The sequence below is a fragment of the Spermophilus citellus genome (genome assembly GCF_964194105.1).
Source record: "Spermophilus citellus genome assembly, chromosome: 5".
NCBI classification, from domain to species: Eukaryota; Metazoa; Chordata; class Mammalia; order Rodentia; family Sciuridae; genus Spermophilus; species Spermophilus citellus.
The window spans coordinates 69,458,058-69,485,055 of NC_138186.1; the positions used below are offsets into that span (position 1 = coordinate 69,458,058).

A 26,998-nucleotide genomic window follows, 5' to 3' on the forward strand; every position below is an offset into this window, starting at 1 on the left:
TCGCCGAGATCTCATCTTTGGTGTTTCTGAGAGGCCTTCACTTTTGTGGGCTTGGCAGTGAGACTTGATCGTTTTCCTGGATCCCACTAATGTCCTGGGAAATATGTTTACATTTTTAAAAAATATTTACAGGGCTGGGGATGTGGCTCAAGCGGTAGCACGCTCGCCTGGCATGCGTGCGGCCCGGGTTCGATCCTCAGCACCACATACCAACAAAGATGTTGTGTCCGCCGAGAACTAAAAAATAGATATTAAAAATTCTCTCTCTCTCTCTCCCCCCTCTCTCACTCTCTCTTAAAAAAAAATATTTACAAAGCTCAGAAGAAGGAAAAATTTCAGGTTACAGTAAGAAAGCTTTCTATTAATTAGATAATTTTTCTGTCTATAGCCTAAAAAAAAAAATGTATCCCCCATTCCTGCCACCCATACACCCCAAATGTGTCTCAAAGTAAATTAGACTCACTCAGAAACTTAGCATCTGTTTCTTCTCTCAGTAATAAATTCACAAATAGGATCTGTTTCTCCTTTTAAAGTGGTTTCCCTAGCAACTAAACCACCCTTACATGATCAGAGCCGTTTGTCACTTTTGAAGTTTGACTTTCTGACAAGGCCTCTGGCTCAGGGAGATGAAGAAAACAACATCTAAACACAAACATTTCCAAATACTCAAGTGGAGAATTACAAATGGAAATTACATTTAGGTGACTCTTCTGTAGATAGTGTGTCAGGCCCATCACCGCCACCCTCCTCAACCAACCAGCAAAGATAACCATCTCTTCAAGTAGCTATCCTTGTAGCAGAGAACAGATGGGAGTGATTCTTAAAGTGGATAAATTACCATAAGATATATTCTGGGAAGCAGCGGGTAGACATAGATATAGGAAGATTTGCAGCAGGGAGCCACACAAAGCAAACTCACCCTGGGATTGCTCGATCTTGCTTTCCTCTAGGCTAAAATAAACGTATGGGTCACAACTCACATATGTCATGGGGACAGACTTCCGCTCCTTCTACTTTCAGAGGCCAGATAAAAGAGAGAGCAAGGAAGTTTTATCTTTAAAAAAATAAATAAATAAATAATAATAATAATAATAATAATAATAATAATAAAATTTTTTATCCCCAGTGTTTTTTACCCTGATGCTGTCTTGATTATCAATGACCAAAGTCAGAAAATCATTCAATTCTCAGTTTCCTTCCTCTCCACAATCCTATTCCAGCTCTTGCTATAACTAAAATGCAATGAGTAACTGGGGTTGGTAAGAAAGGTACAGTTAACAGAAACCTTGTCTGCTTCTTTACATAATTGCCTAATAATCCCTTAGCAAAGGGAAGAGAGAAATTTATGAAACCTGTAGAAATTTGCACTATCTGCAGGGATCTTTCACCTGAGCTTAGAGTGAAAGAGTAGGTAGTAGGCATTATATAGAGTTAAGTGTAAAAGGCATCTTCTGCAGGACAAGGGACTTAAATCTTATGCAAAGTGAATGTCCATCCCAGGAAGCAGAACAGAAATATGTTCACAAGATTTTTGTTTTTGATAAACTTTTTAGTGCTTTTGTTAGGGACCAAGGAAATTCATTTCTTGAGCTTCATACAGATTATATTTCTTAGCCTAGGCATAGAGTAAACTTTAATGATGGGTAATATAAATATTTATTAAACACATACTGCAGATTTAGTATTAAAATTGGTATTTTGGAGGCATATCAAAAATGGATATGATATGGCAGACACTGTGGTGTAGTACACACATGTATGAAGTATAGTTCATACATCCCTTGAGAAAAGTCTTAGTTGAGCTGTGGGATGTGTGATTGGCAGCCTCCAACTGTCACCTTCTTTGGGATTTGCCTCATCTGCAGAGATGCTTCACTGAGGTCACACTATCCCAAGGTAGCCACTATGGGTTGAGCTCTGGTCACTTTGGGTGGATATAGGATGCTCTCACAGTCAATATTTCTTAATACCTCATATTAGAGGGTATATCCATTAGCAAAATTATGTTCAGTTAGCCCAGGCTCTGTTGGGTCTTCATCCCAGTTCAACTTCTCTCTCTGCTCAATCCTGCTATGGCCCTGTCATCTTGCCTGTATTGATTTCTCATAAATATCTGGCATCCTGAACTCTGTCTCAGGATGTGTTTCTGGAGAACTCAACCTGCAATACCTGTTTACTAATGATATTATATATAATTCAAGAGACAAGATCATCCTATGTGGATCTCTGAAGAGTTGGGGCAGGATATAAAGGCTATAGAGTATCCGGATGAGGAGAGGATTGAGGTAGTTAAAAATCAGAGATGGCTTTATGCAGATCTGAGCCTTTTGGAGTGGGCAGACCTAAATTACTAAAGGGTGGGAAGGGAGGAGAGGAAGAGAAAGCAAACAGATAAAGCAAATAGCAAGACTGTGAAGAAACTGGCCTGGGCAGAAAGCAGCCTATATGTTAAGGAAGAGTTAGAAATTAAATAGTTGTTAATACACTTAAGGTTAGAGAGAGAAATCAAAAGATATGGATCTGCCACTCTCTCCCATTAAAAGTTCAGAAGTTGTCAGTCCTGATATTGAGATCACTTCCTGTCAGTTCATTTATAATTTTGTCATTTTCTAGTGTGAAGCCCTTATCATCAGAACCTGATATGACTATTAAAGATCCTGCTATCACATCCACATTCCAGTGAGCAGGGTGGAGGATGAGATAAAGAAAATCATTTTATGTACACATATAAATAAACCATGGGGAATTTTACCCTTATGCATGATTAAAAAGAACCAATCAGATATAAACAAGTAGATGAGTGAAAGGAAGTCTAGTTGGGTAGAGGAAGGAGAATGGGGGAGGAGAGAGAGGATAGAGAAAGATGACAAAAAAGGTGGATCATAAACTGAAATATAATTCCATGCATGTATGAATGAATTTGAAGGGATGAACAACTGTATATCATATGTATAACTATAAACCTCTAATTTTTTAAAAGGGTATGCCACATCACTTTTAAGGAGACTTACTTCTAATTATATCCCATTGATTACAGCTTATAGTTATAGCTATCTACTAGTTAGGGAAGTTGCAGAATATAACCTTCAGATGAGGTGGAATGGTACACAGCTTAAAACTCTTTTCAACTATGATCAAATTGTATTATCAAATATTTTTTCAGATGATGGAAGCAGGTGCAACAAATAAAATATTAAAATGTGGCATCTTGAAGAAGAAGGTGGAAGGTTATTCTACAAATTACAGAGAAGAAGAATTATTTTATACGTGTATGAAATATCAAAAGATTTTGGACAAATTCCACTGGTGGTTAATGTTAATAATCACCTAACATACATGGAGTCTGTTTTCTATGTACCAGGCACTTTGCCAAATATTTACAGCTGTCGTTTTATGCAGTGGAGCCTAGGAGGTAGTTTTTATAGCTGATGTATTGCAGATGAGGAAAAGGAGATTTTGAGAAATGAAGAAAATGGGTCACATTACTTGTGAATGCAGAACCTGGCCTCAAACTCACATCTGAGAAGCCTCCCACTGGCAAAGTGGTGCTTATATTAGAGCCAGTGGGTGAAACATCCTAGAGAAGTAAGTCGCTGGAGCAGAAGAGAGAGAACGTGGAGGTGGAGGTTGACTCTGAGCATAAGCCAGCTCTCATGAGTGTGAAAACTGGGAGAGGAGAGGGTTTGAGTGGGCAGTCAGCAAAAAGAGAAGGCTGGCGAGGGATGGAGGAGGGTGCCAAGTGCTGGTTGGGCTCTTCCTCTTGGAGAAGGAGGGAAAGCAGAGGAGTAGCCAGGGCAAAGAGGTGATGGAGAGGACCAGGAGAAAGAATTTCATGAAGATGCAAAGGGCCAATAATATTCATAACACAAAACAAAACAACAGAAACAAGCAAATACAAAATAAAAAAAGTCAATGACTTGAGTAGTAAGAGGTTCTGGGCCAATTTGGAGTGTAGACAGTGGGATGTAGGGATGGATGGGAAGGGCAGAAAAAGTGGAAGACATGCTGAACATATGACTGAAAAACCTATTGCTAGTAATATCTGACAAGTTGCTGAATGTTTTCTAAGTGCCAGGCGCTGTTCCAAGGCCTTCTGTGTACCAACACTAAAACTACGCCCTATACCATAGCTACTTTTGTTGTCTCTATCTTACGGATGAGATCACGGAGGCAGCAAGAGGCCAGGTAATCTGTCTGAGGTCACAAGTAGATAAATGGCAGGGCTGGGTTTCAATCTCAAGCAATTTGACTGCTGAACTCTTGCTTATTAATCTGGAAAAGCTGAAGTTTTGTTGGTTGGTTTAGTTTTTTTTTTTATGTTGTGTTGGGGATTAAAATTAGGACCTTGCTCATGCTAAGCATGTGTTCTACTACTGAGCTACACCCCCAGCCAAAGGTTATTATTTTTTTAAGTAATGAATTGGAAAAATACCATATTTTTTTTTCGTATTATAATATCAGGTACATTTTCAAAGAAATTGTTAAGTGTATTTATTGATTTTCTATTTTTCTTTTCCTAAAATGTCTGTTTTGAATAGGGATTAGTTTTGTTGTATTTTTCCATGTTGGTTTTTAAAGGAAATATAATGATTATTTTTAAAAATAATGTACATGATATTTGAAATTCTGAAAGAAAGTTATTGCATTTTTACTAGTAAGGCTATTTAGAGAACTGGAATGATACATTATGGAGCTTGGTAAATATCCTGGGAAAGAAAGAAGGCATTCTCTTTTGGTAGCAAAACATTTTAACAACTGTACACTAGAACAACAGTTTTTTTGTGTCTTGAATTCCTTTATGCCTACAGACTGCTCAACTGAATGTCATTAGAACCTCTAGAACTTATTTTCACATAGCTTGAAGGCTTACCCATCTCCTACACAGTCATGTTGATTTGAAAAAAAAAAAATACCTGTATATATAGTTGTTTGTGACACAGTCGGGCAGCATATTGGAATCGGAGGATTACAGATTGCCAGTCTTCTCTGCATTTCCTAGCTCTTCTCAGGTAACCAGATTTATTAATACCAATGTATGCTTTCAAAAGACTGATTAGTGTTTCTTAATATATTTCTACCAGGAACACTGCAGATTGGAATAAAATAGTACTGTTATGTTGAAAAACAAAGACTTTCTGAAAAGAGTTCAGAGTTTGGTGGTAATTAGAGTTGGAAGATTTGAAAGGAATATGTTTGCTTTTCCATGTGATCTTACCAATTAATAAAATCATAGTGAGAGTAGAGTTTTATTATTTAGAGATACAAAGGCATAAATATTAAGACAAGAAAAATAATAAAAGTTGATTAGGAAACCAAATGAACTACTGATTTTAAAGAAAAGTACTTTACAGTATGTTCAGTAGTAATATTTTTATGAAGTTTAAAAATGATGCTAAGTATTAGTTTTAACTATATACTTCTGTTAAATTTTTAGTTACTTTGGGAAACTCAGTATTATACTATAAAGCTACAACAACAATATCCATTTTTAAGAGTTTACTGTAAGGTGGGCATCATGAATTGCATTTAAATCTCACAGAATTCCTATGAGTTAGCTATGGAATCTAAGGAGTCACTCTTTGTTATAATTTTTTGGAAGGTGGGATACTAGAGATTGAACCCAGGGGTGCTTAGCCAATGAGCCACATTCCCAGTCCTTTTTATATTTTGAGTTAAGACAGGACCTCAATAAGTTGCTGAGGGTGGCTTTGAACTCGAGGTCCTCCTGCCTCACCCTCTGGAGTCCCATGTTGTAAATTTTAAATAGTATATGTTTTAGTCTGTGGGCAAGTTGGAAAAGTGTGTAAAGTATTTTTTTTTCAGGTGAAATAGTTGCTCTTCTAGTTCTTTTTCATGCTATACAAAAAATGTTTTTATCTGTTATTTTAATAACTTGAAAGGTTTTCTGCTTACATATTGCATTTTAATTTAATTTCATACTATGGGAAGAAAGTAATTTCCCCATATTATATTCTATATGGCTTCTTATTATTTTATGTAGTGTCCATTTCTGACCTAGGAAGCTTTCCATCATCTAATGTGGCTTAGTCAGAGAAATGCTGTGGAGGGTGACCTTACAGTTTTGGTACTGATTTACTACCAACTAGAGTGGGTCATGGGGAGAAATGATTAGATGATTACTTTCTATTTTGTACCTTAGACCCATTGCACCTTTGTTTCTTATCTCTTACTTTTTCTAGAATATGCATTCACTGTTCATTCACTCATTCAGTAAATAGACATAGAGCATCTAGTAGGTGTTGAGCAATAGGGATTCAGGGATGATTCAAAGAGCATCATTAATCCTGTCTTCAGGATTTAATACCCAGGCCACCCCCCAGACTGTGAGAACATACTGGCAAAGTATACCTATCAACCAATTTGAAAGATATTGTTTCAAATAAAATAAAATAAAATAAAAAGACTACCCCAAAGTAATTGCACTTACCTGCCAGTCTTTACATTCAATCAATCTTTCACAAACACATAAGTATCTTTACTTAGAACAGCCCTTTAGCCTGAGTGGTGATCCATTCCAGAGGACATGGATCAAGTGTGAGCTCTCTTAACTTGCCGATTGTTGTGTGCCTCCTGATAAGTCAAGTGTTCGGTTATTATGGACAAAAGTGACAAGGCTTATCGAAGATCTTTTGGATAATGGTAGACCTGGGTCACAATTACTGAAATCTGCCTGTTTTTTTTTTTTTTTTTTTTTTTTTTTTTTTTTTTTTTTTTTTTTTTTAGTAAAAACATTAAGAAGAGAAAAAGGAGGAAATCATTTAAGTAAATATTGCGATACTTTTAGCAAGTACGTATATTTTTTAAAAATCTCATACATTTAATCTATTCTAAAAAGAAAAAAGATAACATTCATTGGGTACCTACTTAGCATATGCAAGGCTCTACCTCAGTGGTCTTATGTGTCATCTCATTTAATTTTCACATCTACCTGATGAAGCTTGGATGCTTCTATTATGCCCATTTTATAAATTAAGTTCATGGCACTTAATTAACTCACAAGGGTCATCAGTTAGTATCTTGATGTATGATTTGAACCTGATTCTGACCCTGATTGCCATAATTTCCATTGGTAGAATTAATAAGTTGACAGTATCAAACATGAATTTAGAGCTCACACATTACCTCAGATATTTTTAAGATAAGTTTTGCTTACTAACTACTTATGATATCCTCATATAGTCATTCAACAATATTTCCCTATGCCCATGTTGGACTACCCACATTGAAAGGTGTGTAGCTTTGGCACTTATATCAGAGACAATTCAATTTTATCTTTTAGTTTTATCCCATTTGCATTTAAAAGTTTTGTTTCAAAATAACCCTGCATTGCTTTCATAGCTAGGACTGACAGAGACAGAATAACAGCTCTAAAAGGTAGAAAAGTGATGGCATAAAACTATATTTTGAACACTGGAATCTTGAGAAAAGTGTTCATTGGAGCTCAAGTGTCCTGAATAGCAACTGTGTTAAAACAAAATCCTTGTTGGCTACTGCATTGTAACATATCCAGTGCTACCATCTTTCTTATCCTGTTTCTATAAATGAGTATGTCTAAGATAAGGCTGGCAGAAGCTAGGAGCAAATAAGAGGCAACACAAACCTGGGTTCTAGCCAAGCAGACCTAAATTCAAACCTAATTGCATCATGTGCTGGTTCAGCATGTTATTTAATCTTCTTGAGACTCATTTTTCTTCCTTGTCTAATAGACATATAACTCTCTTGCTGGTGTTTGAGAAATACAAAGGTGATATATTAAGTATCAAGAGCAGTGTCACATAAAACTCACTAAATGGTATTTAACTGTATTATATGTAGGATAAAATCTGTTCCCAGATGAGTAGGTTAAGTGTTTGAGGTGGCCAGGGTAGAGACAGTGGCTGCCAAGGGCGGGAGGCGTGATCTGGAGCAGAGACGCTTTTCCCATCTTTCTTCAGGCACCAGACCCTTCATACAACTTTTTGAAGCTGGTTCATTTCATAAATTCCTGAAACATCCAAAGCTCTGGTTTTCGGTGTGGGTGGCTGTTTTTCTGATCTATGTCCTCATAGTGAAAAAATGTAGACTCTCATTTATCTATAGATCCTGTCACTGAACTTCTTTATTTTTTATAATTAGGTCTTTATGATTATATGTAATACTTAGGTTCATCCTGATAAACTCAGACATATATGGAAATTGATTTCAGTTTACCATTGCCCCTTTTCCCTCCCATCTCCCCTGGTCCCCTAATACTGAACATCTTGAAACAGAAATTCTTCCTATCCTCTGTAAATCCCACCAACATCTAGTGTAAATGTGTGCAATCATTCATTTATTTAATAAATATGTATTAACCGACCACTGGTGCAACACAGAACAGAATAAAACAGAGAAATTTCCTGTCATTCTGGTGCTTATGCCTCAATTGTGGATTTAAAGAATTTGTTATCTAATCATATAATAGTAGGATAGCAAATACTGTGTGGAAGCAAAAGGTGCTGAGTGAGAGCACACAGGAGGCTGTATCTAACTTGTGGAGTCAAAGAAGCCTTCTTGAGGTTTTATAAAGCATGCTGTGTGTTTTATCTTGTTATTTTCATGATTCAATCAAAATATTCACCTTAGAATCTGAATGTCTGAGAGCTGAGGGAAGTGTGAGGGATTAACTAGTGAGAAAAGTTATAGGAAAGCATTCCAAGCAGAGGAAGTAGAATATCAGTCATCATCTTGTCCCACTTTATAAAAGATAACACAATAAGTCCCTCATACCTCCCAATCTGTAACTGGCACCCAATTTCCATGATAAGCAGGGGGCAATTACTGGTATTGAACACATGCATGTATCAGATTTCTCATATAGCATATTATATCATGCAATTTTAACCTTTACAACAGTACTGAGATATTTCAGTATTGCAAATAAGTAGGTTGATTATATCTTGGTTTGCTCAGTATAATATCATTTCATGCCTGTTATCCTAGGATGATTACTAACAGTGCCCCCTTTCATTCTCAAGAGTGTTCCAATTTGGTATATTTCTATGGTCATTAATAAATGAAGTTCAGAGAGATTAAGAATCAGCCTATGGGGCTGATTGTGGCTGGGGTTGTGGCTCAGTGGTAGAGCGCTTGCCTAACACATGTGAGGAACTGGGTCAGCACCACATAAAAAAAATAAATGAGTAAAATAAAGTTAAAAAAAGAAAGAATCAGCCTTAAATGACTAGTGAGTACAGTCATGATATGTCAACCAGTAGTATTGGATCTGAAGCTCATGGAGTCCACTACCCTGTAAGTGGTTTTAGACTCTACTCTTTTATTACTCTATTCTTTCCTTCAAGACTGAGTACCCAAAGACAAAATTGGCTCCCTGACATTTGCCTCCATTAATTCTGCTGAAAGCCACATATTTCAATAAAATGTGAATGAAAAGAAATGATAAGTTAACATCAAGTACAAAATATGTAGTAGTAGTAGTCTGGTCTTGATAAGCACATCTTTGCGCTTCTGTGTAGCTTGTTCCTTCTCATGTGATTGCTTCTGAAAGTCAAGATGTGACTCAAATGACAAAACATTGGTGACCTGTGTTCTTTTCTATGACATGCTATTCTGTAAGCTGTGGAGATTCATGAGTCATCTTGGTGACCAGAGCCTGAATGTAAAGAGCTTAGAGCTATTTTTTCTGTTCATCATAATTGGGATTTAACACAGGGGCCTCTACCACTGAGAGACATCTCCAACCCTTTCATTTTCAATTTTGGGTCTCATTAAATTGCCTAGGCTGGCCTCAAACTTGTGATCCTCTTGCTTCAGCCTCACTCGTCGCTAGGATTAGAGGTATGAGCCACCAAGGCTTGCTAGAGTTTTTAAAAATAATCAGTCAAACTTTTTACTATTTGAGCTGTTTTAATAATACTTTTGAACACAGTTTTCATCTTGAGTAAAACTGGGTAATAGAGACAAAATGTTTTCTGTGGAATATGATGAAAACTTTTGCAAGCATTCTTCATATGGTAATATACTAGGAACATTAAAAAAGTTGCTTTTGCTTCCTCTTTTATTTTAAATAAAAAAATCAGATTATGCCAAAGTCATATTGAAAATAAATATTGTATTGTCAGTTCTTTCATAGAATTATGGTGCTACCTCAAAGATGCTAGCTTCATTCTATCCACTTAATAACAAGATTTCATAAATTATATTGTGTGTCAGAATTTAAGGTTCCCTTATGATGCATATAGAAATGATTCACTGTAGAATCTCTGAGCGTTTCCATTAAATAACATGCTTTACTTCTGACCATTTTCCATATACCTTATTTGCCTCTCTTTGAATGTATTTCCAGATCATCCAATTAATTCATCATCCATTCTTTAATTCATATTCCTGTGCTGCTGACTGTGGTGTGCAAAAACTACTGTTTGCACAACTGGCTTTATTGTTGAAATATGTGCCACCTCTCCCTCTTCTTGAAAATGCAGAGAAAAATGTGCTGATCTGCATCTGTCTCACTGTGCACTCTGTCTAACCAGGACATGTATAGAATTTCATTTAGTAATTTTGTAGAATATCTCTTTCTCCAAGCTACCTTCTTTTCATGCATTCATTAAATATCATGGTAAAAAGGAGACTTTATGGACTGTCCAATTCAGCAGTTCAAACTGAGTGGGATGATGGTGTATATTGTGCAGGCAATGGGTTCTGTTGTCAAATAAATATGGGAAATTATGGGCTAAGCAAAGTTTAAAAAGCTTCTTTCCTGGGACACTCCTCTAAACAGGATTTGGAATGTACCAACTCCTACATTAATTTGGCCAAGAAACACTTTCTCACTATTCCTCTTGTAAGACTGGTATTCTAAGGAGAGCACATTGAATAATAGTGACCTAAAACTCATTTAATGAAAAAAGTGCCCTGAGAAATCGAGACTCACTCAAACATCATTTGCTATTTGGTGGAAAATCTAAAACCAAGACCTATTTTGTCTGCTTCTGACATCCTACGGTGCTGAGTGCTGTTGTCTCTTTCTAGATACATTTGCACGTACGAGTGGTAGGGTGGGAACTGATTGCAATTACTTCTTATCCAATACTTTATTTAAACCCTATGTCTTTGGCACTCAGTAAGTATCTGTGGGATTCAGTTATACTATTCCAGTTGTACTGAAAACTGAGATTAGGACGATTCTGTTTTCTTCTGGACAGTCAATTCAAAGTGTACCATTTTCATTGGAATAAAATATGTTTAAGAAATGTCCACAAAGAAAGAAATCACTCTCAGTCAAGAGGTTGATTGGACAAATATTTATTGATTGCCTATACATGCCACAAACTACTCTAAATGCCACAAAAATAGCAGTAATGAAAACCAAATCCTTGACTTCATGAAGCTTAAAATCCAAGGAAGGGAATCAGATCATAAACACACATCAGTAAATGCTCTGGAGAGAAATATGTACTAAGAGGTATAGAGAGGGTTGGCAATGGCAAGGGACTGGGGTTGTAATTTAAATAAGGTGGTAAGGGATGCTTCATGGTCATCATGACATTTGAGCAGATACATGAGGAAATGAAGAAACAAGCCAGAGAAGAACATGCCAGCAAGTGGGATTAGTGTGTTCTAGGAATGCATAAAGGTCATTGTGGCTGGAAGTGAGGAAGCAAGGGGGAGAGTGGTAGGAACCAGATCATGTTGGGCTGTAGGCCATTATAAAGACTATGGCTAGTGGAATGAATCTGACATAAATTTCCTATGTACAAATGTGAATACACCACTGTGAATCTCCACATCATGTACATCCACAAGACGGGGGTCCTAACTAGAATAAATATATTGCATGCTTGTAAAATTGTATAAAAATGGATTCTACTGTCATGTGTAACTAAAAGGAATAAACAAAAAAGACTTTGGCTCATATTCTGGGTGACAAGGGAAAATACTGGAGGCTTCTGCATAGAGAAGTGACATGGCTTGACTTATGTTTTAAAAGGCTTGATCTTGTGATCCTGTGGAAGATGTAACATTGTTGATATGAGATGGAGATTGACAGGCAGGGTGTTTACTAGAGAGTGCTCGTGGGAGTAATACCTGTGGGAGAAGGAATGGAGGCAAGAGGGAGAAATGGAAATAGCATGTTGTCTCAAAGCCAACTCTAAAACTGGGATTGCCCTTCAGAGTGGCTCCAAACTCTAATGAGGGTGCCAGCCTTTATACAGGTGTCTCTGAGGAGGGGAGTGGATTTTGACAACCAGCTTGGTTCAACTGAGAGGAACTCCTGGACAGGGCTGGCAGCTGAGCAGCCCTCAGCATTCCCAGCAGCTGGGGGGTCAGTCCTTCAGCCAGCAGAGAATGAGAGGGATGGTTTGTCAGAGCGTCCACTGTAGGAGGAAATGTGGAAGTGGGGAGACCATTTAGGGGCAGTGATTCAGGAGGGAGATAATGATTGGTCCTGCTACTAGGATGTTAGTAGCAAGATACATTCATTTTCTGGATTTATTTTGAAAGGAGAGCCAACAGGATGTACTGATATATTCAAGGGGGCTTTCTGAGAAATCAAGAAAAATCAGTATAATAAATATAAACCTATGATTTCTGCCCAAACAACTAGTAATAGTACCTATTTTCAGGTAGAAATAGGAAGAAATAAGTAGACCCTATGTCCTGAGGTAGGGAAGATTTGGGGGGTTATGTAAAAGTTTCAGGACAAATGAAACTAATTCAGCTTTAGACAAAATGATTTTCAAACATCTATGGGATAACCAACTCAAGATGTCAGTGATATGTGAAACCATCCAGGCTGAGAAATAAGATGGAACTTATTGGCCTCTCAAAGCTATTTAAAGCTAAGGAACTGAATGGAATTACCCAAGAAGTGACTGCTGGGCTATTTCAAAGCTTAGGATCTAGGGGCACAAAGCATAGAGAGCTCTCCAGTGGGTAGGTCGAGGACCAAGAAGAAATGGTCAGAAGCCAAGCTAAGAAGGGCAGACTGAACCACACCTTCTATATGGATAAATGTTTCTTAACAATATCTCTGTTCCTCTTTCAAATTCTATCATATGTACAGTTTGTTCATTTCTTCTGAATATCTAATCATGTCCATTTTTTCTATCTGAATATGTGAAATGCTTACACGTTAGATTTAATTGACAGTTCCTTATTAACCAAGGAAGGCTAGAACTGTTGTGTTTAATAAGGTGGGTATTCCCCAAAGTATTACTACAAGCTGTAATAACTGAGGTAGAAGCAATCCAGATGTCCAAAAAAAAAAAAAAAATGAAGGCAAACTAATTCTATGATGGAATCTCACTCACCTTTGATGAAATGTCAGGATTCACTTTAAATATTATGCACGCAGATCTGAGTCTGCAAATTGGGACAAGCCTGATTGGGGCCCTTGGAGTGATCTATTACCCAGGAGGCAGGGATCCAAACTCCTGGTGCTTACTATCTCCCAAGGGAGAAAATAAAATCACCCAGGGCTGAAACAGAATAATTGTCTTAATTATAGTCACCAAACATGGGACCAGGAGTGCTGAAGCTAAGAATGAAACATCTCTGGGGACAGCCTGAGACCACTTCCTCACACAGCCTCTATCACCTTTTACTCTTTTCTAACTTCACCCACCGCTGGTATCACTTGTGACGGTCACTCAGTCATGAGACTATAAGCCATGTTGTAGGATAGTGTCTAACATTCAATAGATGTATATGAAAATAAGTAAAGGAGACTTGAGGCCTTGGAATAGACAAATGGCTGTAGGAATAGCCTTGGCAGCTGGATCCCTTCAATCACATGCTTCTTGATGATCTTATTAAGGCACCATCTATTTTTTTCCTCAAACTTTTGTTTCCCATGTCAGGAAGAGAGATTATTTGTTCTATATTATGTATTTTAAAAGCAATATCTGCTAGGAGCCACAAGCAGATAAATGATGCATGGCACCTTTGGTTGTAAAGTGACGCCAGCTAGCCACTGAGATGATATGATTATGTTAAGATTTACATTCATATGGAAATTGGGCTCCTGCTGTTCACCTTGGCCTGCTACCAGACTCATGTTTCGGGACTCCTGGAGAGTTCCTATTGGTTGGGGAAGGATAGTAGGAGGAAATTCCGGGGGAGGTCCGGGCAGACGCCCGCGTGGGAGGACCGGGTTTGGCTTGCCGGCGCCTATGGAGTATTGGCGGCTTTTTCAAAAATAAAGTTTTGTTCCTGCTTGAGTGGCTCGTGATTCTGTGCCCAGCCAAGACTGCGGCAAATATTTTAAGAGCTTTTTGGCTTGAAGATCTTACAGTAATGTCTGTTTAGTAAGAAGGGTGAAAGATGCCTGCTTCCACCATCAATAATGCCAGACTTTAGAAGGAATTTTGGATTGTATTTTTTTTTTTTTATTGGTTGTTCACAACTTTACAAAGCTCTTGACATATCATACTTCATACATTAGATTGAAGTGGGTTATGAACCCCCAATTTTACCCCGAACTTCAACACACTTTACTTTCTTTTGGAAGATTATTCACCAGAGCAGTGGGAAAGAGACCATTACAATACTGTGTTTATAAAATGTTTAGGGTCTTGAAGATACCCTTGTTAACACTTCTTGCATAGAATGGTGTTTGTCATTGCCACAGAGATGCTACCTTCCTCCCTGCCCCAAGGAAATTATATTACCTTCATCATCCAAGACCAGGGTTGGTTTCACCAGGTGCCAACACTTTCTACATAAATGAGAATGGATCCTAGAGAAATTACCCTGCATACATATGCTCTCTGATGCTATATATATAGTGACCAACCAGAGGGCTAAGCCATGGTGTTATGAGGTGTGACTGTTATGTTTTTATTTTAAGTAAAAATTAGAGTCTCTATCATTATGATAGTCTATAATAGCAAAAATTATTAGCTGTGTTTTGAAACAAAGAAAAGAAGTTGCCAAAAAGATTGATAAAAATAGAAAAAAAAATTCCAAAATGAGGGAGTAATTTAATTGGTTTACATGCCGTAAAGGAATTCAAGGTAGAATTTGAGTAGGGCAAAAAGAAAGGGCTAAAGAATGTTTTCTTCTAAATTTGGTTGTGCCAGTTTGCCTAAGTATTGCTATATATTCTTAAAATCGTTTTAGTTATAGATGAACACATACCTTCATTTTATTTATTTATTTTTATGTGGTGCTGAGGCAAGGGTACTACCACTGAGCTACAACTGCAGCTCCCTAAATTGCTATATGTTTAGGGGAGAGAATGAGAGAAAGAAAAGATTAGAGGGGGAAGAGCAGACAGACGAGGGAGAAGAGCATCACTGTTGTTTGAATCAACTTAAACAGAACCTGTTTTAGTCAGCTTTTTTGCTGCTATGACTAAAAGATCTGACCAGAACAGTTATATGTTTTAGTCAGCTTTTTCGCCACTGTGACAAAAAGACCCAACTAGCACAATCTTAGAGGAAGAAAAGTTTATTTGCAGGCTCATAGTTTCAGAGGTCTTAAGTCAACAAAAGGCGGGCTCCATTCCTAGGGGCTCTAAGTGAGGCAGGACATCATGGTGGGAGAGTGGCAGAGGGAAGAGTGGCTGGAGGAGGTGGAAATTGGGGGTATGGCTGTGGGGTATAAATTTGTATCTGGTGAATAGAATCTCTCTCTCTGCTTCCTGGTCATCATATGAGCTGCTTTCCTCTGCCTCACTCTTCTGCCACGATGTTCTACCTCACCTCAAGCCCTGAGGAATGGAGCTGGCCTTCTATGGACTGAGACCTCTGAAAACATGAGCCCACAAATAAATTTTTCCTCCTCTACAATTTTGCTGGTTGGGTCTTTTAATCAGAGTGGCGAAAAAGCTGACCAAAACAGAACTTTTGACAAAGGACTGAACTGCAACCTTCCCTCAGGGAGGCACACTCTAGAACTTCATGATAAGAATGGTTTCTATGACTTATTGATGGTGCCCTTTTTGGTTTTTATCTCTCTCTTTCTCTCTATCTAGATATCTATCATCTAACTTCATTCCTATTCCTCACTGAATAAAGTTAAAAATCTTAATTCAAGATTTTTGATGATCTAGATTTAACCTACTTTTCTAGTTTTATTTGTTTTTATTCTCATTCATCTTACTTTTCAAATTGAAAAACAATACCACTAACCAAAGTAACATACATGATATATTTGCCTGAACTGGAGATATGGGTTCCTCATGCTGGATCTAATTGCAATCCTTACTAGAATCCTGTGAAATAAATACTATTCTTATCCATGTTGCACAGGTGAGAGGGCTGAGTCTTTGAGAGGTTCATAACTTGTCTGAGCTCCCACAGTCAGTGAATGATCTGACCCCAGGGTCCTGTGCTTTACAACTACACCTGCTACTTAGTGCTCTTGCTGTTCAGATAGATGCTTTCACCTCAGCTTTTCTCTCTGCTTGAATGGAGAAAGTGCTATTCTAACCTGCCTTAATCTGTCACCATTCCCCTGTCCTTCTAAGTGCTGCCTAAGTGCCACCTTCTCCAATTACTCAACTCCAGGTGGCTGCAATCTCTCTGCCCTTTAAAATTCCTCCAGTCAAATGTCACAAACCAGCGGTAAGGTGTCACCTGGGAATTTGTCGAAAATGCAGAATCTGAGGCCCCACCCCAGGTTTCATCAATCTGAATTCACACTTCAAAAAGTTCCCAGGTCGGGCTCCTAGGTTGGTTTATGTGTGCAGTAAATTTTGAGAACTTTATCATAGGCTTTTGTCCCTCCATCACTTTTTATCTCTGTTATTTGTATACCGTTTGTAATTCTCAATAGGATTGTAAGGTTTTTGAGAACAGGAAGATACAAGATTCTTTTTTGTTTGGGGCATCCATAAATATACAGGGCTTAGAAGAAGAAGACATATAATTTGTTTAATGATATAACATAGCACTTATATTCAGAAACTTAGGTCACTTGTATGTCAAGAAGTACTATGTTATTTGGAATTGTTTTTCCCATTTGTTAATATAATTACTTGAAATTATTTTACTCAAAATGTTTTCATAAATCCAGGCCTTTCGCAACTGTTAAAAATGTTACAAGGCACAATCTAGCTCTCTAAAGTATAATCTTCATTCCTCTATAGCCTTTGGTCTGTACCTAGTTCTTTTGACACCGTATTTTTCGCTGTCAAAACCCAATATAGATAGAACAGATTAGGAAAAAAATCAATACTTGGAGAAAATAGAAATACTTAAAACTGATGACTGCAATCAATTTCACGTGTGAAATTTTGAGATTTGTCTGTCTGCAGTCAAGATACTTGCTGTCTTCCAGGAACTTCGGAATGAAATTTTTGTTTTGACAACTATTTGATTCCAAGGTTTATTTTAGAGCTAATTTTGTTAACAGCAAAACTTCAGTCACCACAGATGCTCTATATCATTGCTTTCACTTTAGACACCAAGGGCTGATAATTGAACTTATTGATTCTTTGAAATATCACTGTGCTTTCTAGTTCTTTATTTAGACACAGTGTTTGCACCTATTTGTACCTCTAAATGTTCTTTGTGAGTCTGACCAACTGATCACTGAGATTGGCAGATGCTAGAGCCTTTTAGTCAGCTTCTCATTGCTGCACAATCTGGCTTCTCTTTTCCTTCACAGAATATATAATTGGAAACATGCATGACAAGAAAAGAGGGCAAACACATATAGGTGGTAATTCTTTTTTTTTTTTTTTTTTTTACTTCTACTGATCCCATTTCAGCAGCCAGTATGACCTCTCATGAAGTTCCAAATCTAAAGAATTGTCAAAGCATAAATCTGGTCTTTGGATCGGAAAAAAAAAAAATTCAATTCATGGAGGATTCTGCTTTACCTCTTTTTAAAATTCCCTTTTTTTTCTATGTGAGTGAGTGTGTGTGTGTGTGTGTTGTTTTAGTAACAGGCTCTCTTCCCACCTCAGTCATTGGTTTGCTCAGTCTCTTATGTGATGAATCAATGCTTCCAGAACAGGGGCTTCTGAGTGACTGCGGGAACAATTACTTCCAAATGAACTCGTGCATCTTAGCAGGGAGCATTCAGACCACACCCCAGGTAAAAAGAAGCCTTTGCTTCATGCTTTTAATAACTTTTAAAAGCAGCGCACTGTAATCCTGGCGTTTGCTGCAAGAGGGTGTGAGGGAGAGCTACCCGGGTGTTGACAGATTTGTCTGTATAGCAAAATGAAATGCTATCTACAGTTAAAGGATGAACTGCTGAAGGTAAAACTGCTCATTGGGCAAAGACAATACTCAGGACTGCCTTGGGCATCATGTTAATGATAACATACCTCATACTGCCTCTTCTCAGTAAGGGGCTGGTGGCCATGTGTGAGTGCGGATGTCAACATCGGAAGGATGAGAACTTTCAGGGAAATTTGGGAAGGGAGGCATTACAGCCTGAACCTGAGCAAAGGAGCAGTTAGCCTGCGTGGCATTAGTGAAAACAATTTTTCAAATTATAGGGCTGTCTGGTGAGAAGGTGTCAGTTTTAGAGATAGTGAGCATTTCAAAGCATTTTTAGGAGAATATTTTAATCCTTTCAGTACTTGTTTCTAATACTAAAATAGTTTCCCCATGATAGGAAATAAGATGATTAAACGGCATTGGCAACGGAAAGTGTTAATTGCCAATTAACAAGTGCAGTGCTATTAACTTGCATCTGTTTCTGCTTTATGAGGAAAATGATTTTTCATCACCATAGCAATTCATTTTGGGGCTCCATTGGAACTTGGCCACACAGTGTGCAGTAAATAGCAAATATATGTATTTTTTTCTTTTCTGAACAAGGGATTCAAAAGTCTACTAACTAACATGTGGTTCTTCATCTGATTATTGCATAGTGTGGTTAGTGTACTTTCAAATTCTTTTCCATCTGAAATTCTTTACAAATGCATATTTGGTTTTTGTTAAGATGAGAGGATGCCAAGCAAAGGTTCTGGAAAGAGCCCCATGCTAATTTTGTACTGTTAGCTTAAAAGTAATAACAAACAATTGCCATTTTGATGATAATTCTTCTAAGGATATATATGTGTGCATGGGAATTTATCCCTGATCTTTTAACTCCCCAACAGTAATCCGGGAAGATGAATAAGTTTTTAGTCCTATTATGTTTTCTGGAATGACATCATATATTAGTTCAACTAAAGTAAGAAATCATTTTCCTACACTGGCCCAGAAATTTTACATAGGACATGGATGTTTCTGTAAGAAAATATAACAGTAAGGTAGAAGGAAATAATTTTGCTTCTATTCAGTCGCCTCCAATCTCAGCATGTGGCTCTGTTTAGAAATTTCTTTGAAGGTATTGTAAAGAAAGCGCACCTTATTCTTTGAAGCATCAGTTTTCATTCATATTTCATTTCTGTATTATTCACTAAGATTATAGCCATCAACTTTTAAAAAGTGTACAGTTTGTGATATGTCAATTGTGGTACTCTAATTGTATATTAAATTTTATGCTTGTGCAAGCCATTTGAAAAAGTAAATTTTCATCATCCTGTGTGTTTTAGAAGGTCAAGCTCCTTTTTATGATGGTTGTATGTATTTTGAAGCATGGGATGCTCATATGGAAGCCTTTCACATATCACTATTTAAGTTTCATTTGGATAGTTTCATCAGCCTAAAACAGGCTGATGTTTATCACATGAGAAGGTGAGATCTACCTGTAAAACCTCAGGGCAAGGTCATAGTTTCACCTCTTCTTCCCAAAGGTTTACTTTTATTTTGTGCTCAAATGAAATTCGAGATGGGTTATTTGAGCTATACTTGGTGATTTACTTACCCAAACTACTCTCCATTCCATCAGGATATTGATAAGATTAGTCATGTAAAGAAACCTTCCAAGAAAATAACATCTAACAAGTCCACAGTATTGTGAATTGCTCATCAGCCTAGGGGGGTCCCTAAGCCTCACAAGGGATTTGATGTTCCTTCTTACAAAGGAAAGTAGTGATTTACTGCTTCTGATGAGAAGCTGCCACCTAGGAATTGGGACATGACAGTAACAAGGGAATAAAGGCAGAAAGAAATGCTGAAAAATGAAAATTGTTTCAGAAGGGTTTGTCTGTCTGCTTGATACATCTTAAGGAATATACGTTGTTTCTACAAGGCATAGGTATTCTAGTTAGCAGGAAGTTATACCGCATAACCAATGATCCAGGTTATTTCACTTGGCCTATCTAGAATGTGGGTGAAACCTATTGGAAGGATATTCAGTCCTCCTTGTTTGATTTCATGCTCCAAAGGAATGTCTCTAATGAATAATCTAGTGTTCCATGTATTCTGTTTTGGGGACACTTCTGACCCCACTGTCACACTTATCCAAGATTGTGCTGCTGTGCTGTCAGTCTGTCTGCCTGATCTTGCTATCACCCAGTGCAGCTTTTCTTTTCACAAAAATGGCCTTTTTGACCTTCTTGCCTCACAATTTCTTGACCTTTATAAGCTCAGTGCTCTCTTTCTCCCATATTTTTCTCAGGACTGAAGTTTAGACTCTAAAATCATCCAAATCACCATTCTTCTAATGATTAAACCCTCATATACCATGTTATAACCTCAGAGAATTCTCTCAAATAGTTACCACTGTATCAGATCTATTTTCTGGGCCATAGACCTCTAGATATTTGAACTTGAGATCTTCCTTCCTTATGGATTCAAACTGAACTCTGCAGTTGATAATGTGCTCAATTCACACAAATATCCTTAATTTCTTTACACTCACAAAATCCTTCTCCTGAAACTACCTCCAAATATAAACTCTATAAATGCCTTGATTTACTTTCTCTGTTCCTTGGACAGTCAGGTCAGCATCATCCCAGAGACTACCGAACAGCCAAACAACTCACTACAGATTCCTGGATTTAATTTGGACTGGGTATTCAGTAAAGTCTGTCAGTCCCTTTGCTTTGGGGGAGGTCTCTTTCCCACTGTGGGCCATGATGCTGCAGGCCTTTCCATCTTCCTTAAGATGTGCATGCCATCTGTACTAGTTCTTTCTCATCTGTTGGTGCATGTAATGGCAGAGTTTCAGAGGTTCAACCATGGACCTCTTTTTCCTATTTGTATTTACTCTCTTGCTGGCATCATCTAGTCTCCTGATTTTAAATACCATCCAGAGTAAGCAACACAAACAATTTTACCTCCAGCATAGATTTTTCCTCTAAATTTCACTCTCCTACCCACATTTCCAACTTGAATGTATATTGGGCATATCAAATTTGATCTTGATCATTATTCTCAAACAAGTTTCAATGGTTGTCTTTCATATATATATATATATATATTTTTTTTTTTTCCCATTTCCTGCAGTTATTTGGGTCAAACATTTTATACTCATCTTTTGTCCATCTCTCGTACTTCACTCCCAATTCTGTGTTTTTCCTTTGAGTTAGGGCCATACTCAAACACTTCTCACTACAATCATTGAAGACACCCAAGTATAAGCCACTGTTTTATCTCCCATGTGTTATGTCAATAATCTCATGGCAAGTCTTCATGTACTTATGAAACTACTGTATTTTACTATATGTTTTATGTATTTATTTATTTACTAGCTGCCTTCCTTCATGAGAAAGTAAACTCCTTGACGGTGGGGACTTTTGTTCACCCAATCACTGAAATAGTGCTTAGCATTTAGTAGGCATTTAATAAGACATTGTGGAATAAACAAAAGTGAATAGATAGCCATGTGTTCAAATGAAAGCTGATTTTAGTGACAGCATAGTCGCAGGACTAAAGACCGTGGAAAAGGGCAGAGATTCAGCTAGATAAGAAGGTGTGATACTGACCTTCAATGGTGTGGGTGAAATGGGAAACCAAGTCACCAGCTCAGAGTGAAAATGGGGAATATGTTAAAGGTTTGAAGAAAGGGGAAAAAGGTGTGAAAGTTTTCTAGGTCAGTGGAATAGTGAATGGGATATGAAAGTAAATCATGATTGTGGAAGAGCATTGAGGAGGCGGCTTGAGGCTCAGAGTTAGAAATTTGAAGTGAGACCAGTAAGGATGGTTATTTGTTTTTCTCTTAGCCATGTGTATCTCCTGATGCAGGAATAGAGAAGACAGAAGGTTTGATTTAGTAAGGACTGTGATTTCATGGGATGATGATGTAAGAGAGGCCAAGGCATTTGAGGGATTAATTGTGGTCAGTTGTACAATTTTTATTGAGACTAGTTAAAAAGATATTGTAGGAAAACATGATGTTAGAAAAATCAAGTAGATGTTGGAGTACTAGATCGAGTGATTTGGAGAGTATAGGAAGTGGTGGTCAGAGAATAAAAGAATTATAAAGGGTATGAAGCTACTGATCTAGGCTAGAAATGTGAGAAGCAAGGAAGAATAAAGGTCAAGGAAACACAATATTAGAAAAATTATCCCTTAAAACATTAGATTGAGGATTTTTAAAAGCCTAGTTTTGGAAAGAATACCACTGATCCAGGAACATCTTCAAGGAAAGAAGGGCTTAAGGTATGGGTGGGCAGATGGCTGCTATTGGGACGTGTATGAATGGAACAGACTGATGACATGGGGTTCAAAGCTAGAAGTGCTTATGTAAGAGAGAAAAAGAATGGTCTGGAAGCAAAAAAAGTAATAATGATAATAATATTAATAAGGAGCAAGGAGGATATCTATCCTCCATCCAGGCAGTGGTACAGAAGTATGAGAGGAAATGCCACCACTGTGAGAGCTTCTTGGGGAGATAGACCTTCAGAGAGAAGCATGTTTGTGTTAGAATGAGAAAGTAAAGGAAATATTTAGAGAAGTTAAGGACAAGTAGGGTTTTATAATGGCTGACAGAATACCAGGAAGTGCACAATGAAATGGTTTCCAGACTTGGAGCAGGAGGCAAGATAGGAACAAAACTGGGGATGGGCAAAGCATTTAGGGAGCAAGGGATGACCTAGAGCCCCGGCTTCTCATGGGCACTAATGTGAACCAGGTTAAAGATGATCCCTATAAGGACATACAGTCTGAGGGGTCCCAAGCATGTATCTTCTGAGGAAGGCATGGAGATGGCATAGGGGCAGTGCTATTTTGACTACATGGGGCTGATTTTATCATGAAAATTAGTTAGATCAAAAGTGATTCCACTGGGCTCAGTGGAACATGCCTATAATTCCAGTGGCTTTATAGGCTGAGGCAGGAGGATCCTGAGTTCAAAGCCAGCCTCAGCAACAGTAAGGTGCTAAACAACTCAGTGAGACCCTGTCTCTAAATAAAATACAAAATAGGGCTGGGGATGTGGCTCAGTTGAGTGCCCCTGAGTTCAATCCTGGGAACCCTCCTCCAAAAAAGGTAGGCTGAATTCTGGGGATCTGAGCTCTGGGACACTCAACCACTGAGCCACATCCCCAGCCCTATTTGTATTTTATTTAGAGACAGGGTCTTACTGAATTGCTTAGTGCCTCACTTTTTGCTGAGGCTGGCTTTGAACTTGTGATCCTCCTGTCTCAGCCTACAGAGCCACTGGGATTACAGGCATGTGCCCCCGTGCCCGACTATTCTCAACTCTTTTGAGTTGATATCCTATTGTTTACTGTTCTCAGTATTGTTTCCTATTCCCATGCACTTCCCACTCTTCCCATTTCCTCCACCACACAACATTCATGTCTTTAAACATCTTAGGTTACTTACTGTAGTCTCAAAGGAGACTCTGTTCCTTCATTTGTTTCCTCATCTTCTTTTTCTGCTTTCTTCAGGATCTTGCTCCCCTTTCCTTTTCTGCAGGTCTTTCCAACTGTCTGAAGATACATTCAAATTTACTCCATTATAAGACCAACAGAGGCATCTCGTTGACTCTACTTTCCTAACTACTCTCAAACTCTGTCTTAACATCACATCCAAACTTCTAAAAAAAAAAAATAGTCTACATTGCCATTTCCTTTACTTCCCTTCCAATTTAGTCCTCAGTTTATGGCTTTTGGCTTTGGCTTTGTGATTTTGAATGCCTGATTCATCTATATAAAAATCTAATATGACCATGTCACCTCTCAATCAATACTGCTTAAATGGTTCTCTGATGCCAACAGGACAAAACCCAAGTTTGAGTCACACCCTGCTGTGATGCTTACCATCTTTCACTCATTAGCTTTTCCCAGCCTGGGGTGCCCTTAGCTTCCTTTCACTGATACCTACATCTCAGGTGTTGCCTTTTATGACTTCCTATTTTGGGTAGGAACCCCTTATCACTGCTTCCTTAGCATTCTGGAGATACCGATTTTTTTTTTTTTTTAAATGAGTAGTGTACAGTTTCCTAGTTAGCCTCATATCCCCTGCTCCTGTGGACCTGCCATACAGCAAAGTCTTAATAAAATTATTTTTAATGAATTAAGAATAAGTGAAAGAGAAGGTATATCCTTCAGAGAAGACACTGTGGATAGGTAAGCTTTCAAAAATCCATAATTTAACATTCTTGAAAGTGATAAAAGTTGGAATTTTCTTGCATGCTTTTTGATCATGAGTCAATTAATGGAAACTGCTAACCTAGGATTAAGGGGATAAAAGTCAATTTTCAAACTGACCCGATACTGTATTTGTGGTGATCTCACTAAGGTAGAGATACCCTGTAAAGTTCTAGCTGATCAGCTTGCTAGCCCACTGAGTAATTACCATCCCTTACAGCAGGATCTTCCCGGGGTTGATTGCTTTCTTTGGTAAATGGTAATATAAAAGAAGTTCTGATATACTCTGACTATTTTTATGTTTTTTTAACAGCCATACTCATGATAAATGGACAATTTATCAAAATAAGTGAGATAAATATGATGGTATATAGAAAAATAGAGTCAAGATGAAATTTGACAAGGCTGAAAGTCTAATTTATTACATATCTCATAGGTCTCTTCTGGTGATTCTGAAGCTAAACCTCTGATCTTCACATTTGTCCCCACTATCAGAAGATTACCAACCCACATTCAGTTGACTGACACTTCCAAATTCCTTGTTAAAATTCCCGAGGAACCAAGTGATAAGAGTCCAGAAACTGTAAATAGGGTAGGATTATTTTTATTCTTTTTTTTCCAAACAATTATGTTACATTGTCCATAAGAACGACTTGAAATTCTGTGTCAATGTTTATTTCCTCTGCTTAAAGTTAGATACTGAGATTTAAGGTTGATTAAAAATTTAATTATGAGATCTGCAGTGTAGCTCAGTGGTAGAGTGCTTTTCTAGTATGTGCAAGATACTGGGTTTCTTCACCAGCACTTAAAATATTATATATGTGTATTATCTATTATATATATAATTATATATATTATATATCTTTTATATATATACATATGTATATATATATAATTTTACACGAGAAGCCTAAATGTTACCAAATCCCATGTTTTCTCTAATGCATTTTTCTCAACTACTATTTTTCAGGGGGAGGGGCTACTGGGGGGGCTGATCTCTGGGGCACTCAACCACTGAGCCACATCCCCATCCCTATTTTGTATTTTATTTAGAGACAGAGTATCAGTGAGTTGCTTAGTGCCTCACTTTTTGCTGAAGCTGGCTTTGAACTTGTGATCCTCCTGTCTCAGCTTACAAAGCCACTGGGATTATAGCATGTGCCCTCGTGCCTGACTATTCTCAACTCTTTTGAGTTGATATCCTATTGTTTACTATTCTCAGGAACAAATTCTGCATCCCAAATGACCCGAATGCATTCTCCCAAATGCATCTTAAGATAGTAAAAATTGTATTCTCTTTTATTGCTGAGTAATAAATTTTTATTCTATTAAAAGCAATTAAAAATAGTAAAATTTTTTAGTGTTTAAATTTATCTTGAAAGAAAATGCAAGACAAAACAGTGAGATATTGTTATTCATCATGTAATAAATTAGGAAGATTAAAATGAATAACACCCAATGTTGATGCAGTTTTGCAAATTTGTAAAATTGGGTTGGAAATCTTTATCCACAGTCATAATACTATTCATAACCTTTCCATAATCTACTTTTGGAAATGTATATGAGGGAAATAGTACAAAAGAAGGAAATGTCATGTAAATAATTATTACATAAAGTAAAACAGCTTCATATCTAATAATCAGACAAAAATTAAGAATATGCTGGTGTGTAAGCTTGACAGAGTTATAATTTGAGTGATTATATAATTCAATAGAAAATATTAATTAACCGTATTATATTAGGTGATAAAGTAGGCTACAAAATTTTATTCCTCATATTCACCTTGATTATATCTGTCTAAAATAAGTCCTGGGGATGAAATTTAAATTTAAAAATATGAAAATGATTTGTGTTAGAACAGTAATAGTTTGGATAAATTTTTTCTCTTTAAAATGTATTTTAATATTGTTTTACTTATTTTTCTAATAAAATTAGATTATGAGAATTTTGTGTTATTCTTGAGTCAATTGGAAGGGGATAAAATAATTGGATTCATCTTGTGTATATGGAAATACACTATCTATAAAGTAGTAACTTGCCAATGATCCTGAGATTTTCATTGCTATTATCTTATTTTAAAGAATATTCTATAAGACATTTGTGGGAAGCTTCTTTTGAATAGTTCTCAACTACATATAATTAGTCTCTCTGAACAGTGTAACTGTAGGTATATGAACAGATCTTGGTTGCAGACCTCCAAGATTGCAAATTTTCATCAGCCAATTGCAATGATATACGTGTAATCACATCTTTAAAAAATTAAAGATTTTCCCCAGTTTTTCAAACTGTTCAATATTAGAATAGGCTTAAGTAACCTTTTATTCACTTACATGTTTAATGGTTCTTCATAGAATATATACTTTGTCCTTGATTATTGTATTCCTTGTGAATAAAGACAGCTCATGTGGTTATTTGAGGAATAAAATGAGAAAAGAAAAACAAACAGAAAGAATGTAACAAAATATTAGGTAGTGCTAAATGCTTTAGAAATAAAAAGTAAGTCAGAATAAGGGAATAGAGAAAGTTGGACAGAGAAATCCTAATCTGAGGTAGTTTCTGCTTTATCTTAAGTATATCAACAACAGCATTTGAATATTGTGGGATGGG

At 37.2% G+C, this 26,998-nt stretch overlaps 1 protein-coding gene across 21 annotated transcripts in view; it reads left to right on the forward strand.

Moving 5' to 3' along the window:
• MLIP (muscular LMNA interacting protein) overlaps positions 1-26,998 on the forward strand; it is a 232,839-nt gene that overhangs the window by 82,991 nt on the left and 122,850 nt on the right. For 18 of the 21 annotated variants that reach the window (XM_081295744.1, XM_081295758.1, XM_081295764.1 and 15 more), the window contains one exon: positions 24,828-24,983. The exons of the other annotated variants lie outside the window; for them this stretch is intronic. In XM_081295744.1, coding sequence (XP_081151870.1) covers positions 24,828-24,983 — 156 coding nt within the window. The remainder of the gene's footprint in view (positions 1-24,827; positions 24,984-26,998) is intronic. 21 annotated transcript variants of the gene reach the window in all.